The sequence below is a fragment of the Quercus robur genome, chromosome 3, assembly GCF_932294415.1.
Source record: "Quercus robur chromosome 3, dhQueRobu3.1, whole genome shotgun sequence".
Taxonomy (NCBI): Eukaryota; Viridiplantae; Streptophyta; class Magnoliopsida; order Fagales; family Fagaceae; genus Quercus; species Quercus robur.
Window position 1 is genome coordinate 60,147,795 of NC_065536.1, and position 20,425 is coordinate 60,168,219.

The following is a 20,425-nucleotide window of genomic DNA, read 5'->3' on the forward strand; positions in this document are numbered from 1 at the left end:
TAAGGGTGTCTGATGGGACAGGTGCTCAAGTAGGGGTTTGGATGATCAACAAGTGTAAGGCCCAGATGATAAAAGCGGGCCTATATAATATGTAAGAGTCCCCCAAGAGAGAGGACGAAGAAGAAAAAGGAGAGAAGGAACAGAGGAGCAAATTTTCACTGTACGAATGTATGCCCATGAATAAAATTCCCCCCTTCACATCCACTTTCTTCATTCTTGTTTCTATATCCCCTGAGCCCATGCAACGAACCGTTTAAGCTAACTGGAACCAAGTTCTTTAGCCCACACTCTACAAAAATTCATTGTGTGGGACTTTTTGGGCCAAGACTTGACCACCTAGGATCGGGTCAACTAAAATCGTGTCCCTACAGTCACTATATGGTACTTTTTTGTGATGAAAATATTTTCCTCACTAAAATTCGTCATTGTAGTTACATTTTGTTGTAGTGAGGAGTTTAACCATAGTGTTTGTCATAGTCATATTCTTCATTTAATTTAACACAAGACAACCACATCAAAAAATCCAGAGCTCTAATGACATTTGTTGGGATAAATCTTTGTCTATATGTGAATTAAATCAAAAAAAAAAACCCAAGAAATGGAGACAAACAGAATTGTCCATAAACTCCAAGCAAAAATCAATCACAGTAGTTATGGCTCAATCTAACATTCTCTAGCGGGAGGGTGCCCTTGTGGTCACACACAGGGGGTAAGTCACAATGGTCGCCCCTGCCTCCCCTTTCGTTTGTTAAAAAAAAAAAAAAAAAAAAAAAAAAAAATCAACCACGCAATACTACCAAATTTACATGGAAACCCCTCTAGTGTAGAATGAAAAACTACATTTCAAATTTGACAAATTCATTATAATAAAATAAATATTATAATTCTTAAGTTTATGCTCAATCTTGAGTTCACAATAAAATGAGTAAGTACAATAATATCTCACCACTTATAAATACAATCTCACAACTAAATATTTGAACTCTCCGTATTTGTAGCTCTCAAAAAATTTTCTTAGAAAAAACTTCAAAAAAATTTCCCTGTGCATGTAGCTTGAACAAAGAAAAGACCCATTTTTATTTTTCACTCTTCTTGAGCTTGCAGTCTCTCAATTTTTGGACTGCTCTCTCACCGATTGAAAATGCTCCTTTCCGTGATTGTAGCTTATTTCAAACACACACACCCACGCAACACTTCTTTTTATAAAATAAGTCTGACTTTTCAAAAACCTGTCCAACAAGCTCACAAAATGATCTTTATGTGTGGACTAGACCGAAAAGATTTTGCTAATAAGAAGATGAATAAGGAAGATTATTAGTGTGGCTTAGTGATGAGAATGTAATTCTCACTAGCATATGTGAAAAATGTTGTTTCTCACTACTTGATGTTTATAATGCAAGATCTGATCTGTCCAAAGATGTTTTGGAAATGAGAAAATGCAGCAGGCTTGATGCTAGTCTCCCCATTAACCATGTGTCCCGTTGTCATCTTTGATGAAACGCATGCAAAGTCTTTCGGGCTCTTCTTTCGGATAAGGCAGCTAGATACACCCATACGGTGTTAGATTTTATCAAATTCTTTAATTATTGTTGTGCGTGGCTTGACTTTGGATTGCCAGAGTCAGGTGGAAACCAAGTTCTACAGTTTTACTTGGTTCTAGAATCCTTGTACACTAAGGACTTGGGAGTTAAGTCTTTGTCGGTTTAGGACTTGTAGCTGTAGCCGGCCAAGGCTTATATAAATATACCACTTTAAGTATTATAGAGAAAGAAAGAAGTAACTACAGGGTCTAGTTCTTACCCACAAAAAAAAAAAAAAAAAAAAACTATTGGGTCTAGTGCAAATACAATAGAGTGCTCGTGATACTATTGTAATATCTTTATTTTATTTTATAGTGGAACTTTCTTTGTCATGTAAATTCTTTATGTTTATTTTTCTTCTCTCTTCTTTAATCTTGTTTAAGTGAATTTATTTTCACAACAATTATGGTTCAAGTAGTTAATTAATCAATATCATGAACAAGATCAATAGAGCAATAAACCAACAATCACCCACGGCACACACACACAAGCAATATGTTGATGAAAATAAAACTCAAATTAGAGAACTCTCCAAAGTTGCACGTCTAAAAAATTGAATCCACTGTGAAAATAGTTATAATACAATACTACTTATAAAACCTCCTGCAGTATAAGTAAGGAACTTGTATTTGAGCACCCCGGTATTGATACAACAGGTTGTACCAGTCACTTTTCTTCAATAGCTTCCCAATTACGCAAGTTGGTTGCCGACTGCAAATATGCTCTCTCAAATACTTCAAAGTCACTTTAGTTCTACTAAGATTAGGGTTTATTTACAAATTAAATTCGAGGGTTGGTTGGCTATAAGAATAATCAAGAAAATCAAAAATTGAAATTCATGGCAAACTTGCTCGACCGAGTTTCTGGTAAATTTCAGTCAAATTGTGTTGTGTAACTAATTTTCAAATCTAATTGTCTTACAGTCAATTTTGTATGACATATTGAATCTCACTTGACTTAGTTTCCTTTTGCAGCCCTTGAACCCTTTCATTTGAGCTTAAACTTCATTGACTTGATGCAATTACAATTGAAATAAAATTGAATTACATTAAAAAAAAAATTACAATTACAATAGAAACATATGGCAAGAAATATTGCCAACATTACGGATGTGCTTTAATAAATTAGCTTGACCTCATTTCATGCTTCTGAATTGAGCTTATTGAAATTGCAGTTTTGCACCTTCAATTTACTACACTTTTTCTCCAATGGTTATCACCGCAAACAATAACATTAAAAATGTACTTTCCTCTTTTGAAACTTACAAATATATATAATTTTTGTTTATTTTCATATACTTTATCAAACATATCACCATAATTTGAAGTTTTGAACCTTGATACAAAAATAACAATCATTTCTCTCTGGCAATTAATGAAAATCAGTTAATCCATCTCTTTTGCAACTTTCTTCTACATTCTTTTTTATTTTATAGTTTATGTTGATATAATTTAGCAAACATATATTACCATGCATATATAATTTAGGATCCCATTACTTTGTTGGCCTTGAGCAAAGGTTTCTCAACCACAGTTCCATCATTACCAGCAAGTGCCCGGTACTTATCTTTCCTAGTGAAGCTTGTGCACTCATAAGAAAGAGTTGCAGCAATAACCCTTTGTATATAATTCGCAACCTCATGGCTAGACTTCCCAGCACTGCACGTTAGCTCAAGTGGCAACTTGTTCAAAAAAGTTACTTCATAAGCTGGGCTAGGGTTCATGAAGAAATAAAACGGGTCCATTCCTTTCCAACCTCTAGCTGTGGTTCCATGAAACATACTCATCCGATTCACCATGGCGACCGGCACAAGTTGGTCTGTTAATTCAGCAAATAAAGCCGAAAACCTCAAAAGAAATGGTTCCCTACAAGTTGTACCTTCAGGGCATATTGCTAAGTCACCTTCTTCTAATAGTTTATTGATCATGGATGCATCCTTGGCCCGGTCACGATTAAGGCGGACGGTCTTGATGGGTGAGATTATTTCAGAGAGGCGGGAGATAGAGTAGGTCACGGCAGGGATGGCACGGCCAAGAGCGGTGGAGAGGAAAATAGGGTCAAGTAGGGTTCTATGGGAGCAAACAAAGAGGACACCAGATTGGCCTATGGATTTTTTGGCTTGAGGAGGAGGGGTGCCTTTGATGGTGACACGAACGCCTAGTGCCATGAAAGCATAGTAGACTAGAGGCATGGGGAGGAGAGCACCGGCAGCGATTCGAAGACAGGCTAATAGGAAGCCTATAGGGATCCAGAGAATGGTGAGAAGTGCTATGAGAGGTGTTGGCTTCTGAACAAGGCGGCCATCGTGGAAGATAATTGGCTTGGGGAGTTTGTCCATTGTCACAGGTTTTACTTCTGGCTGTGGTGGCACAATAAAAGCCTCCTGCATGTGTTTTGCATCCAGTTAATAATCGAATTTTAGTAAAATTATAGCACTACAAATTCTAATTGGTTCTTTTTTTAATATATATAATTATTTTAATATTTTCAAAATTTAGTCTACAAAAATAAGAGTTAGCTCCTCCAAATATTTGATTTAGTCAAATGATGCTCTTAAAAAAAATTAGTCTAATAATTATAGAGACATGATATTATTTTTCACAATTCTATTTTTTATTGTAAAATATGTTCTTATATCTGTTAAATATTTAATAAAATTTGGCACCAAACATGTTTGAATCTATATCTTTTTCAACCAGTTATGTGGCAATTAACAAGTCATTGACTCATTAAAAAAATAATGTCACTAAAATTACACATGAAATGTCTCTTTAGTTACCACATAATTGGTTAGAGAAAAATAGTTTCAAACATGTTTGAAGCCTAACTTATTCCTCCAAGTTTTGTATCATTCATGTTTTTGAAGATTTCATTAATTCAATTAAAAGATTTTTTACTTACTTTAGTATAAAATTTGATAATTTGTATCGAAAATGAAATTTTTTAAGAATTTCGCTGTAAAAATTAGTAAAAATAAATTTTATTTTATGAAAGATCGCCACCAAACATAATTTTGATTGAAATAACTAAGCTCTTTTTTTTTTTTTTTTGTTGGGTGTATGTATATATATAACTTATCAAATAAAAAAGTGTGTGTATATAATAAAAAAACGTGTGTATATGTGTTTATGGGGGGTTATCTTGATAAATATATTAGATCTGTAACTTGGCCCCCCAAATAAAGATTTCTGGCTCCGCCCTTGCCCATATGGATAGTAAAAAATATGAGAGGATACCAAAACTTGCTTCATACTTCTTTTGTTTTCCTCTTGTAAAAAAAGTGGTTGTGAATAAGTGCTTGATTTTGAAAATATAATTGCAAATAACAATTGATTGAGTTTGGTTTTGAAGTAAGGAAAAAGATAACGGATACCTAATTTAGGAGATACTTTTAGAAACTTTTTATGAAAAAAGAAAGAAACAGTTGATTTTTTTGAAACTTTTTTATATTTTCTATAAAAGTAATATCAAAGCTTTTATAAAATTATCTATTATCAAATGCTCTAAAGACACTCATTAACATGATCCTTGAAATGATTAGATTTGCGAATAAAAATTGATTGAGTTTGGAAAAAGATAATGGATACCTAGTTTTGGAGATACTTTTAGAAACTTTTTATGAAAAAAGAAAGAAACAATTGATTTTTTTGAAACTTTTTTATATTTTCTATAAAAGTAATATTAAAACTTTTATAAAATTATCTATTATCAAATGCCATAAAGACACTCATTAACATGGTCCTTGAAATAATTAGATTTGCGAATAAAAATTGATTGAGTTTGGTTTTGAAATAATTAGAAATGCAAACCTTGCACAGTGACATAAAGGGAGTATCAGTGTCTCTATCACCAAGACCAATATCTGGCTCAGTTTCTCCGAAGGCCTTTTCAAGAGCATCAGCCTTGTTCTTCCCAACAAGTATCCCTGGCTTACAAACCAACCCAGTTGCTCTGCCCTTATAATTTGCTATCTTAGTACCCAAAACCAAATCAGCTCCCAACACATCTTTCAAAAACGCTTCCACCATAATTGTTGGATTTGCAGTCAGCACACACCTTTTCCCACATGCAGAGAACACACGCCAAGTCTCTGGGTGAAGATCACTCGAATAAAACTTTGGCAGTACAGCTCGAGCCACTGACTCAATATCTGAGACTTTCATACCAGCAAATGTTGCAAAGACCAGAACTTGGATCCCTGCAGATTCTGTGACAAAGTAATAGAGAAGTCCAGCTAGTGGGGTTGCAAGGAGCAAGAAAAGGAGCCTCAGAATCCCACCAACCTCAAAGGCCACAAGTGCAAAGTAAGGGAAAGAGCTACGGCCTCTAAGCAAGGTTCCATCCATGTCAGCAACCACTGCGTGTTGTTCTCGGCCTATTGATGTGCATTTGTCCACAGTTGTGAAGGTTGTTTTAGCCATGGTTTGGTTTAGAAGCTATAGGAAATTAAGCCTATTAACTTCTATGAAGGGTTGATGCACAGCTTGTGTTATATATAGTATGAAAACAATTGATGTGGCCCAATGATGTACAAATCAAAATTTAATTGAGCGGACAACCACCATCTACTCTTCATTTAACATACATATAATTGATGTGGTGCACGTAATTGGATACTGTCAATTAAATTGGTATTATTTAGGGTCTGTTTGGATATCGTTTATTGCTAAAAACTGAAAACTAAAAATTGAAAACATTGTAGCAAAATAATTCTTAAATATTTAAATAGTGCAGTGAGACCCAGTTTTAACTTAAAATTTGTTGAATTCCGTACTTGTGGGTCCTGTGCATGGGACCCACAAAAAAAAACGCCAAAAGCTCATCTTTTATCATTTCAGCAACATCCAAACTCACACTTAGTCCGCCGCTTCTTGTTTAGTAGAGTTTTGAGAAAGTTCTCTCGAGTATGATCTCCCACGTGAAACAATGCCACTTCTTCTACAATCACACATTTTGCCAAAATGGGATGAGAAGTACAACTATGATCGGTGAATTATCTATTTCACATAAACTTATAACTTTTTTTCTACTATTTATACAAGAGATGTAGCTCAACAATTATGTCCATAGACTCTCCCCCCTTTTTTTAGGAGAAGAAATTTCAAATTTTTTTAATTTTAGCAACAATTTTTCTATGATGATGCAATTTTCTACAACTTGATAATATGGTAATTGGTGAATCATCACTTTTACATAAATCATTTTTTTCCCCATCTTTCACAGCACACATGTCAAAGTTGTGGCAACTCCACGTACTTACTCTTTGAGCAATACTAAACACATTAACTTATTTTATACTTTATTAAGGTGATAAATTGTTATTAGTAATGAGAAGCCACTAACTTTCACATAAACTCACTACCGGGTCTAGTGCAAATACAATAGAGTGCTCTTTCATGATACTATTGTAATATCCTTATTTTATTTTATTTTATAGTGGAACTTTCTCTGTCATCGTGGAAATTCTTTGTATTTATTTTTCTTCTCTCTTTCTTTAATCTTGTGTAAGTGGATTTATTTTCACAACAATTATGGTTCAAGTAGTTAATTAATCAATATCATGAACAAGATCAATAGAGCAATAAACCAACAATCACCCACAGCACACACACGCAAACAAGCAATATGTTGATGAAAATAAAACTCATATTAGAGAACTCTCCAAAGTTGCACGTCTAAAAAATTGAATCCACTGTGAAAATAGTTATAATACAATACTACTTGTAAAACCTCCTGCAGTTTAAGTAAGGAACTTGTATTCGAGCTCCCCCCTATTGATACAACAGGTTGTACCACTCACTTTTCTTCAATAGCTTCTTAGTTACGCAAGTTGATCACCAACTACAAATCTGCTCTCTCAAATACTTCAAGGTCACTTGGAGAGTTGAGGATTGCTTCAATGATTTCTAGCACTAATCCAATGCACTTAAGATCATCAAGGTGTTTGAATGGAATATTCTATCAAAGGTAAGTAATATAGAGAAGAATGGAGGTGACAAGAATTTCTCTCTAGGGTAAGAGATTGTCTCTCTTTAGTTCTACAAAGATTAGGGTTTATTTTCAAATTAAATTCGAGGGTTGGTTGGCTATAAGAATAATCAAGAAAATCAAAAATTGAAATTCATGGCAAACTTGCTCGACCGAGTTTTTGGCGAACTTCAGTCAAATTGTGTTGTGTAACTGATTTTCAAATCTAATTGTCTTACAATCAATTTCATATGACATACTGAATCTCACTTGACTTAGTTTCCTTTTGCAGCCCTTGAACTCTTTCATTTGAACTTAAACTCCATTGACTTGATGCAATTACAATTGAAATAAAATTGAATTATGTTAAAAAAAATTACAATTACAATAGAAACATATGGCAAGAAATTTTGCCAACATTATGGATGTGCTTTAATAAATTAGCTTGACCTCTTTCATGCTTCTGAATTGAGCTTTTTGAAATTGCAGCCATCAATGTTTCTTTGGTTATAAAAGAGTTTCCTTTCTATGAAGGTGGTGTACCCCACATTTCTGGAAATGGTACATTGTTGACCCGAGGCTTTATTTTGATCCAAGGTGTATCAATTGCTTTTCTTTCTCCTAGGCTTCTTTAGCTTTTTCCCTCATGGTAGTGGATCTGACTGACCATTTTCAACATTAGTAGATGTTGTGGCTGTAGCATTTGCAGTTGACTATGCATTTGCACCACCTTCTAAATGTGCTTGCACACTTACCGCTGAATGTGGTGGTATTATTGACTATAAAAGCTGATTTTCACATACACTTCCATGTGCATTTGTGCTTGCACCAGCACCAGTACTTCCACTTGCACCCTGGCCTCATCACCATCTTATCAAAAGCATCATCATGAACTTCCAAAGAAATTCATCCATTCTTGCGCGCGCAAAAAAAAAAAAAAAAAAAAAAAAAAAAAAAAAAAGAAGACACATAGACAATATTATATTTCATAATTTTATTAATGTGTGCTATTTTCAAAAAAACAGCATACCAAAATATAATAGTACCAGTTAGGCTATTATGCACTTCTTTTATTTCATTAAAGGGAAAAAAAAAAATAAAAGATAAACTTTTATTTGATTTGAAGAGGGAAAAATAAATAAATAAATAAATAAAGATACATGATTCAAAAACAAAAGTTAATGGATATATTAAATCAAATGGAATTTCCCAAAGTTCTTCCCATTTAATCCTTATCTGAGATCTTTCAACATATTTGAGACTGATATGTGAAGTTCCACTATAAAATAAAATAAAATAAGGATATTGCTTTTGGTCCCCAAGTGGAAAACAACCTCTCTCATGATACTATAGTGGAACTTTCTCTCTCAGTTAATTGCTTTTGGTCCCCAAGTGGAAAACAACCTCCATGCCATTTAAGACTCAGAGCATAGACTGATATGACCTCTGTTTGTAACAGTGATATAATCAGTACACATGTTATTATGCAGTCAGAGCGTAAACGTTGAAAATATGATATGTGCCAGAAATATTTATTCAGTAAACATTTATTTAGTAATACTTTATTCAATAGACTGATATGGTCATTTTAGGCATTGACGAAATTCATCTTCTAGTACCTTTTGGATTTCAATTAAGAGCAAAAAAAAAAGACTAAATCATTGCCCAAGAAAAACACAAAGAAATCGTAATAAATTTTAACTAAATTGATAACAAACTTTTATATTATTTTTTTTTATTCAAACCGTAAGCACTAGAAATTATCAAAAGCTTTAGAAACATATTTGACAACATGTTAAGAAACAATTAACTTGCAAAAATCCGACCCAGATGTCATAATATATGAAGTGTCGTGATATGGCAAAATATTCAACAGTTTCCATTCAATTCAGTCCATACTCCATATATATTTTTACTAATTAAGAGAGAAAGAGAGAGAGGCGCTGCCAGAATGAGAAAGAAGGCACCGCCAGAAGGAAGGCGTCGCCGTTCTCACGTTAGAGAATTTGGATTTTAGGGAGATGTGTTTTAGATTGGGTTTGCCTTGTTTAATGAGATAAGAGAACTTTATTATCAAACTAAAAAAAAAATTTTGATTTGGGTTTTTTTCAAAAACATTGATGGGCGGTACAGCAGTTTTTTTTTGTTTTTTTTAAATTGACGTTACAATACATCTATTTGTTGACATGGCAATAAAATTTTTTTTTTTAAGCTGTTTGACACGTCAGACTTTTCCATCTAATAGATAATGGCATAGACTAAATTGTACGATATTGAAAGATTAATGACTAACTTGACACAATTGAAAGGTTATGAACTAAATTGAAACATAGTGTAAAGAACAAGAACCATTTATCTAATTTACCCATTTTAATGATTCAGTTGATTAATGTAGGACGAAGATTAAGCATAAAATAGACAAGAAGAGATATTTCTTTGCATGATAATTGACACCTTGATTGGTACTTTCTATCTGAAATTTAGGTATCAAGCTTAAGTCCAAATTCATGGATCAGTACACGAAGAAAGATAAGAGAGTGAGCATTTTAATGATTCAGTTGATTAACGTAGGAGAAAGATTAAGCATAAAATAGACCAGAAGAGATTTTTCTTTGCATGATAATTGACACCTTGATTGGTACTTTCTATCTGAAATTTAGGCATCAAGTTTAAGTCCAAATTCATGGATCAGTACACGAAGAAAGATAAGAAAATGAGAGTCCAAAACATGTGTTCTAAAATGATGCTCAAGATAGACTACTTTCTTTTTAGGACAATAAATTTTTTTTTTTTTTTTGATAATTTTTTAGTACAATAATTGTTTGCTCAAAAATGACTTACCTTCTCCTTTTGGATTGGTTCCTTTCAAATTCATGTGACCATACCCTCTCTATTACTGTCACTTTGTGTGATTATGGGAGGTGTTATGGTGGTTTGTGTAAATCCATGGCGTATTTTGATTTTGACCCCAAAAAAATTGACTTGGCCCCAAAATCCTTGGCATCCTTAAACCAAAAACAAAAACAAAACAAAACAAAACAAAAAGCTCAAATAACCATAGCTCAACAACAAAATTTAAACAATCGGCATATGTATGCCCAAACATTTGCCAAAAAATTACCAAACCCATCAGATTCACTTAGTCAAAATCGTTCCCAAAAAATTCCAAAAAAAAACCCACCAAATTAGAGCTGGTTTGGTCAATTTAGAAAGCAAATAAAGTAACTAAAGTAGAGTTAATTAGTCTAGAATATTTAAATAGAGTTAATTAGTTACTGGTTGCTAATGGTTGATTGAATATTCATTTTTTATTGCTTTTATGTTTTATCTAATGATTTCTAATTTGCTGAATTTTTAATAAAGTTAATTAGTTGAACATTTGTCTCTTTTTTTATAAAAAAAATTGAGCATTTGTCTTTAGTTTAGCACCTTTATATTAAATAGATTGTTAGATATAAATAATTAATTTAGTAATAATTTTCTTCTATTCCTTTTCACCTAGCAACCATAATTAATCTAAGTAACAATAAACGTATTGTAATGTATTAAAGAAACAATCATTTTATGTCTTTTCATTTGTTCATAATTTTCCAATACTAAATAAAGAGTCTTTTGGATAAATATTGTCTAAATGCAAATTTATTTGTAATATATGTATTGTTCAAAATTATTGAGCTGGATGAGGAGAGAAGTGAATTTCGACAATAGAATTACTAAAATTGTGAGAAAAAATAAAAGAGAGGAGAGAGAAATGATATGACCAAAGAGAGGAGAGATAAAAAGTAATTTCGACAATACCATTGCCGAAATATCTACTACCCAATTTTTGTGCCCATGCTTGACTACCTAGCTGACTGATACTGATAAAAAAAAAAAAAAAAGAGTTAAATTGTGGCAATCTCATTGCCGAAATAGGAGGAGAGAGAGAAATAAAAAGTTGAATTGTGGTAATACCATTGCCACAATTACCAATTTGTTTTCTCTCTCCTCCTATTTCTACAACTCAATTGACACTATTGTAATTTTTCCTCTCTCCTATTCTGGCAACTAATTGCCACAATTACTATTTTTTTCTCATTCTTATTCTTTTTTTTTTATTATAACTTTTAATATGCTCAGTGTTTATATTGACAGTAGGAAACACTTATTTAATAATAGAACACTCCTAATATACATAATTTTATTGTCGCCTACAAATCCTCCAAAATGTCTAATTCCTCCTCAGCTTATTCTTTGCCTTTAAATCCCATACTATCTATTTCTCAACAAAAATTATTATTAAAAAAAAAAAAAAATCTCATACTATCTATGCACTAATGTCAATTTTTTTTTTCTCTCTTTTAAATCGGCAAGACCAATGCCGATATTTTTATCTTTCCTCCAACACTAATCCATCATCTTTCACATAAGGAATAAGAATATTTGCAACTTTGCATTTTACCATTTTACCTTTTTTTTTTTCATTTACCTCTATGTTAAAGTGATATCCATGTAATCTATGCATAGGTTCTATGATTTTTTTTTTTTTTTAAGACAACCTATTCATAGAATGCTTTATAGGTTAATTGCAATTGAGTTGCCGAAATAGAAGGAAAGAGTAAACAAAATGGTAATTGTGGCAAATTCAAATTTTTTCTTCTCTCCTCTCCTTCTATTTCAACAATGAAATTGCCACAATTCAATCTCTCCTCTTATTTCGGCAATGGTAATGCCACAATTCAACTTTTTTTTTCTCTCTCTCCCCTTATTTCGGCAATGAGATTGCCACAATTCAACTTTTTTCTCTCTCCTCTCTCTTCCTATTTTGGTCAGTTGAGCATAGGCACAAAAATTAGGCAGCAGCTATTCAGCAATGGCATTGCTGAAATTACTTTTTCTCTCTCCTCTATTTTATTTTTAGAAACTTCTATCTCCTCTCTTTGGTCACATCATTTCTCTTTTCTCTCTCTTCTTTTTTTCTCACAATTTCAATAATACCATTGCCGAAATTCACTTCTTTCCTCACTCAGCTAAATAACTTTGAACAGTTATATCACAAGTAAACTCACACTTAGACAAAATCTAGCCAAAAGAATCACTAAATAAATGTTATTTTGGATTTTTATGAATTTCTTTTGTTCATACTCCCCCTCTCAATCGAAGGAAGTCAATAATGGGCCGAGCCTAATCCATCGTCTTGTTGAGAAGTTTCATTGTTTTTCGCTCATATCTCTACGCTGAGCAAACCTCTTGTTTCCTACTAGGACCCATTTTACTTGGTTTGCTCGGTTTCTGTAATAATCGACGAGGCCAAGCATTCTATTTAGGTTGGATAAACTCTTTTGCCATGAAAGTTAGTCGCATGAGCTTATGATCTGCCTTCTGATTTTGATATATGGGGATTAACTCTACTTTGACTTCTACAAACACCTTCATCAGCCTTGAGAATTGAGATGACCCTGAGATTTTTCTTCAAGTTCTCCCTTTTCCTCGTACTATATTTTCCAACTTAACCATCTTTAGCTTATGAATCACTAAAAATCAGTAGCTGCTTTACGCCCAGAAACTTTTCTATCCTTAGGCCTGTTAAGAGCCCAATCTATTTTGGTGTCATTCATTTGTAAACTCAAGGCGAAACACATAGCCCAACTTCTTCATAGGTGATTAAGATTAAGCCCATCCCACTTGTAAAATTGAATTATTAAAAAAAAATTACAATAATTTTGAAATTATACTTAGGTTGATATTTATGCACTCCAATTTAATCTATATATATATATATATATATATAAAATCGAAGCCTTTGTCTTCTCCACAATTTTACACGACAGCATTATTAAAAAAATATATTTTTAACTAAAAATAAATAAATAAAATACTAAAACTTATTGGGTAACGCTTCTATCTCTCATTCATACCCGAAAATTTCAGCTAAAATTTCTCCCCAAACGTATTGGGTAACGCTTCTACCTCTCATTCATACCCGAAAATTTCAGCTAAAATTTCTCCCCAATTCTGAAAACCAAACCCTATAACTATTCTCCCCAACTCTGAAAATCGAAAACTCAAAACACATCTCTTCTCCACTTTTTTTCCTTCCCCCAAATCGCAAAATCTCCTCTCCCTATCCTCCCACTCCAAAACCATACAAGCTTATACGGTTACCGAACCTCAATGGAAAATTCTCCGTTGAATCTGCCTACCATCTTGCAACCCAACTCACTGATATGCCAACCATAAACTGATGTTCGCTGGAAAAAGCTTTGGATGTCAAATACCCTAAAAGGATTAAGAGAATTACCTCCTCAGCTGCTTCGCTCATATCGAAGAGGTATAACTCTGTAAATTTCTCTCTATGTGTGAGTTAAGGTTTGTTTGGTTTGGGTTTTTGAATTTTTTCACCATATTTGTTGAGGTAAGAATTCTGATTTGCTCTTCAATTGAAAATCTATCTACCCAGTTATTACTTCCTATATACCGTTCTCTCTCTGCTTCAATTGTTCATGGAATTTTTTTTTTGTGGTTCTTCTGCTTTGGTGTTTTGGGTTGCTGTGGTTGAATGGTTGGCCTTTGGTTTGCTGGCATTAAAAGGGTGTTTATTTATTTGTTTATTTTTTATTTTTTTTATAGGTTTTGGTGATTAGAGGTGGAAATTTATTTTTCCATCTCATTTTTGAACCAAAATTGGGGTTTGGATAGTTTGGGTTGTTGTCTTTGACTCAGTTAATGAAGTAGCTACTGTTGTGTGGGAAATTAGGTATTCAGGTTCCTTTCTATTTTGAAGGCCTTGATTTTGGGATTTTGAATTTGATCTTATTATTGATGATAAATTGATAATGTGTGGTCTGTGATAATATATATATATATATATACACACACACACATTAATACCGGATGAATGTCAACTTTAGTGTTAGTTTGCATCTTGGTTCTTTTACAAAAAGGCCATCAATTTTGGTTTGTTTACTTCTATTTACTTCCTACTACTTAGAATGGTCCTCAGCCACATGGTAAGGTTGTTTTTGCTCACTTGGTAGAGACTTAAACCTATTTGCTGCTTTACATATAGAAGGTGTTTGAGAAAAAGCCAAGCCCAAAGTAGTAGTAGAAGTAGTTTATTAGTTCCATGTTACAATTCAAATCCAAAATAACTTGAACATATTTAGAAGCCTATAATTGAACCTATTGAACTCAAATAATACCATATTCTCTCTAATTCATCAATTTAGAACCAAAAAAAAAAAAAAAAAACAGAGAAAAAAGAAAAGAAAAAAAAAAGGAGTTATAGAGTGGCTAAAAGTCCACATTGTGAACTTTTTTCTTTTCTGCCATTTTGAGCTTCTTTTAACAACGTGGTAAGGACCACAGAATTTGACTACTATTCATCAACATCCAACAATTTCTTTCAACACAGATCTACTAAATCATTAGCATAGAAAACAATACAAATATACAACACAGTAACACACACCATGCCAAAAAAATATCATTTGTACACCTTGCTTTTTTTTTTTAAAAAATAAAATAAATTTTAGAAGAATCTTCTTTAAGAGCAGCATCTAGATTTTTGAGGGGTTTTGTTTGATTCTTTGTTTGGTTGCAAACCCCAGCTTCTTTTCCAATGTCCTCCTTCTGCAACTTTGTCTTTGCTGTTTATGTAAAAAATTTATTTGTTAGTTATGGTAAGGTTTGTTTTTTAAATTTTGGTATAACCATGGAAGCTTAGATTCGTTCCTATTACTGACTTTTTCTTCGCATGGTTTTTCATTGCACCACATCAAGCAATGAGGGATCGCATTCCAGATGTGTGGGGTGAATTAGGACTGACCAGTTTTTTAATATATATATTTTTTTAAATTCAGTGGTGTGGGCATGGGAGGTTCATGGACAAGAGAATCGTCTAATACAGGTTTCTTTTGAATGTGCTGATGGTAGGAGCTTCTTTACTATTCTATTTTCTGTAGATTATTTACCGCTGCTGACAGTGATGATATCTCCACAGCTATATAGTTCATCAATAAGGCAAGGCCATGGATTACATTGATGGTCGTTGGCTGGGAATATGGTGCAAACATGTTGACGAAGTACTTGGCAGAAACTGGAGAGAATACACCGCTTACAGCTGCCACGTGCATAGACAATCCATTTGACTTTTAGAGGAGGCTACAAGGTCCTCTCCTTATCACATGGCCATTGATCAGAAGCTCATTGGTGGACTGATAGATATTCTAAGATCTAATAAGGTTGGTGATTGCTTTCAATCTTCTGTCTATTTTGCTTCAAATGTTTTATACCCCTCCATTCTAGCATTGTTTTAATGTTGAACAAACATAATCATTGATGTGGTATGCTTTGAATTGTGTTGGCCGCCATTTAAGTGTAATAACTTATACTTAATTTTTTAATTGGGAATAACTTATGTTTAATGTCTACTTAGTATCTTCAATCTTCAACTTTTTTTTAAAACATCATCAAAATCAAAGTCCTAGGTTAGAAAGATTTGGTGGGCATGAGCATAACTTTCAATCAAAGCTAAGCCCATTACACACTACTTGGAATCTTAGCAAAATAGCAATGGCAGCACTTGCACACACACACAAAAAGTTTTCACCTTTTATTAATTTTCATAAATGCACATGTATTTATATTCTCTTATCTCACTCTTTCCTCAAAAAGATACTTAACTATATCCACACACATAAAACTCGCTGAGAAGCTTATGTTAAAGGTAGAAATGATTTAATTCCTTAGCTAAATTTAGCTGAACTTTTTTACAAAACCGACAAATCTGATACCAACCCATTTCACCCAATATGGTTTTCTTGACAAACGTCAAGATAAGGAAGGCACATAGTTCATTCCTCACCTAAAAAAAGATCCACATTATTGAGAGATGTACCTTTTGTCTGAACGAAGTTGCTTGCTTTAGACTCCCAGTCCTGAGAGTTGAGTTTCACTGTTATCAATAATGATGATTTTGATACATTTGAGGTTAGTTTAAATCTGGGTAGTCTTATTTTTCTTGAAATCCCATTTGGGTTTCTTTATGTGTTTGATATAGTGATTTCTTGTGCATGTGTCTGTGAGGAAAGCTACTTTAAAAATTGAGCTATGGTGGTCTTTATTTCTTATTTAATTATTTTAAAGTTGATTCTCATATTGGTTGTCCTTAACCAACCTAAATTGTATTTTGGGTAGAGCTTTGGATTATGGTCCTTTTGCCTATGGTAGGTGAAAAGCAATTTTTTTTTCCCTTAAGAAAAGAGAGAAGAAGTTGACAGAATTGCCTGTTAATGATACTTTCTGAGTCTAAAGAACAGGTTTTGTTTAGTAATGGTGTTTCCACATTTCGTTATCTGTTATATATGAAAATAACACCAATATATTGTGGTTATTGCACTTTCTCAAATACTATAATTCTTCTTTTGTTCTCAAAGCCCCTAACTTGGGTAAAGTAGCTGTTTTCTAGGAACTATTTCAAGACAAAACAAAAGGGTTTGACATGGAGAAGGCTTTATTGGCAAAGTCTTTTCATGATTTTGAAAAAGCAATATCTATGGTATCTTAGCACAAGGGACGTGGTTGGGAATGTGAGCAAGCAAGGAAGATTTATAAAACTCAATGTTTTATGTTGAATAAATATATGATGTACTCTTCTATATAATGCAGATTTGTTGTATTATGTTCTTTCTCTACTCTTTTTGAGTCATAGTAAAAAAATTTGACATTGGTAACTGTATTCTATTTATTTATTATGAAAATAAGATTGTGATTATTATTGCAATTTGATTATTTGTTTATTAACAATATATATGTAACTATGAAAATAACTTCATTGCCAATGGACCTATGGTAGTGGTATTAATCTTTTTAGCATGTATGTATTTTTATGGAGATGATATACAGGATTTCTTTATCCCTTATTTGTCTTTATAATTTTTTATTGGGCACAAGCACATTGTTTACTAGGTTTGACAATGTTTATTATTTGAATTAGTGAAGATTTTATGTTATGCTTGGGTCTTCTCCATTTAGTTTTATTATTTGATTAGTCAGTCTTGAGACATTTTGATTTAGTGCAGCAAATGATAATTACAATATTGTTTTTTTTTTTTTTTTTTTTAAGAATCCCGTGCATCGCACGGGTTAGCGACTAGTTTAGAACTAAAATGGAACTTTGAGGATTTTATATAATTATCCTAAAAGATTTTAACCAGATATTGTCTTTGAATGGGAGCTATCCTTTTCTTTTGGGTGTTTAATTTGATATTTGAAAATTCTCTTAGAATTTCGTCATGTTCAAGAAAATTACTTAAGAAAGCAATTTTTTGTGCTTTGCCTTCTTCTGATATTTTCCATTGCTTTAGCAAATGCAAGGCATCTCCTTGAAGTGTAGTTCTAACATAATCAAGAAAAAAAAATTTTGTCCAGGTAGATTTTTTTTTTTTTTTTTTTTGGAGAAAGGTCCAGGTAGTTTTATAGTTGGTCATCAATAGCTTTTGTTCGATCTTTAAAAGGTATATAACATACCGTATATTTGTTAGATCAAGGTAATGGAAGAAAGCATTCTCAAAAAATAAATAAATAAATAAGGTAATGTAAGAAATGCCTTTTTTTTTTTTTTTTTAAGCAGCATAAGTACCACCTAGCAAAATAAGATTGGAAAGAATCTATTAAATTTTTGGTGGCAAGAAGGCGAGATCTCCAATGAGTGGCCAATGCTAAATTCCAATTAGTAGCATTCTGATTATTATTCGTGGATTTAAATGAGAACTTCCAACCAATATATATATATATATATATATATATATAAATATATATATATATTTTTTATGAATAAAAAAAAATGCTCATACAATGCAGTATTATTGTCCTATCCACTTGAACCCGAATTCTATGACTTGAAACCACCAAAGCTCTTGGGGCTATCTATGTAGGCATAGCATTTTAAACTAAAGAGCCACTACTCGAACCACAATCCTTGAACCAATATTCATTTTTGTCAATCACTTTATCAGTGGTTTTCATTTTTAAATGTGTTTCTTGAATGTGCGAACCAGGTCTTTACATATTTTGTTTTCTTCCTTCTTCTCTATACTTCAAATTTATTTATTTACTGACAAAATCTCTTATATAACTCAATTGGTTGATTACTTGTAATATTTTCAACATATATAACTATCGTGTGTTAAATTCTCATTTCCCCATTATAACTATCAAATTATTAAAAAAAAAAACATATATTTTTTTATAAAAAATTTATATATTTGCTAATAGTGACATCTTTGGTGGTATTGATATCTATAATTTAAATCTCACCTTCTCCATTCCCTACTATCTATATATTAAAAATTTTATTTATTTACTTATGTATATTTTATAATAGGATAGAATTTACTTGCTTAAATTGGAGATAGCAATTAAGCAAAGAGCCATTAAAACTTTAATTGTCAAGAGTCTTGTCATTCAATGGTATAATATGATATTTTGAATGAAGACATGAAAGATTCAAATCCTCTCCATCCTCACATGAAAATATATATAAAAAAATAATAAAACTTTAATTACTTGAGTATTGATTTGATATAAATTATTTTCATGTGTAGAATGTAGTTACAGTTCCTTAGAAATACATTTACACTTTATTAGTGGTTTTCATTTTAAATACGTCTCTTGAATGTGTCAATAAATTCTTTTAGGGTCTGTTTGGATACCACTTATTACTGAAAATTGAAAACTGAAAACACTGTAGGAAAATAATTTTTAAATGTGTGAATAGTGTCATGGGACCCAGTTTTTTTAAAAATTGCTGAAATCCGTATTTGCGGGTTTCATAAACAGTGCACGGGACCTACACAAAACACCAAATGCCAGCTTCAATGCAGACGCTGGTGTATCCAAACACTCACTTAGTGTTTTGTTTTTTCCTTCTTTATACTTTTAAATTTATTTATTTATTAATAGTGACATCTTTTATACATATGTGGTTTGAATCCCCACCTTTCTCTTTCTTGAGTTTCCTTACTATCAATCTATAAAAAAATTATTTATTTCAATTGAAGAGAGTAATTCAGCAAAAGACCCATTAAAACTTTAATCGTCAAGAATCTTATCATTTAATGGTACAATATTATATTTTCAATGAAAACATGTAAGATTCAAATCCTTGTCCCCTTCACTTGAAAATGTATACAAAAAATTAAGACTTTAATTACTTGAGTATTAATTTTTTTTTAGCTTTGCTTGAGTATTAATTTGGTATAATACATTCTCATGCGTAAAATGTAGTTACAATTCCTTTGAAAAGATAATATTTAACTTCTTTTTCTTTTTTTTTCTTAGAATTTTTTTTTTTTGAGAAAAAAATATTGTTTGTACTGTATTATTTCATCCAGTTATAAGTTTGAATTTGATTAAGAATCTTATTAAGAAGTAAAAAGCCCTACCGGAAGCTGAGACTTTTTTAAAGATATCTAATATGCCTAGAAAGAAGTGATACTTTTTAAAAAGCTTATTCTTTTAGATAATAAACTGATTTTAATTGCATTTTTAAGTCACACTAAAGCTGAATCACCTCATGAAATTTTGGAATTAGAGGCCAAAGTTAAAATTTTTAATTGGTTGCTACGTAATTGTTGTTCATGAAGAAACTGGAGGTACACAATTTTTTTTTAAAGCTACTCCAATTATTAAATTTTCATTACAAAAATACAGGGAAAAATAATCTTCAGCAAATAAATAGTTAAATAATAAATACGCCATTACTAAAACACCAACCTAAGGCCCCCATCTTCTTCAAAGTCCCCACACATATTCAAATCATGCCTCCAATATTTAAAATCTTAACCAACCAAATTCATGGTGTAAAGCATCCCTATTTAATATATGTTTTAAAAGCC

At 32.1% G+C, this 20,425-nt stretch overlaps 1 protein-coding gene and 1 long non-coding RNA gene across 3 annotated transcripts in view; one reads left to right on the plus strand and one right to left on the minus strand.

Annotated features, from left to right (window-relative positions):
• Positions 1 to 6,029, minus strand: part of LOC126718656 (glycerol-3-phosphate acyltransferase RAM2-like) — a 66,820-nt gene extending 60,791 nt beyond the window's left edge. Inside the window, exons 1-2 of one of the 2 annotated variants that reach the window (XR_007653004.1) lie at positions 5,390 to 6,029; positions 2,916 to 3,963 (exon numbers count right to left, since the gene is read on the minus strand). Coding sequence is in view for 1 of the 2 variants with exons in the window: in XM_050420972.1 (XP_050276929.1) it covers positions 3,064 to 3,963; positions 5,390 to 6,001 (1,512 nt within the window). In the remaining variant the exon portion in view is untranslated. Of the gene's footprint in view, positions 1 to 2,848; positions 3,964 to 5,389 lie in introns of those variants that run through there. The other variant, XM_050420972.1, reaches the window with a different exon arrangement.
• A 7,396-nt stretch (positions 6,030 to 13,425) lies between these two features.
• Positions 13,426 to 17,310, plus strand: LOC126718661 (uncharacterized). Its single transcript, XR_007653005.1, has 4 exons — positions 13,426 to 13,857; positions 15,389 to 15,457; positions 15,529 to 15,769; positions 16,996 to 17,310. It is a non-coding gene; the product is annotated as an uncharacterized LOC126718661 (long non-coding RNA).
• Positions 17,311 to 20,425: the final 3,115 nt, after the last annotated feature.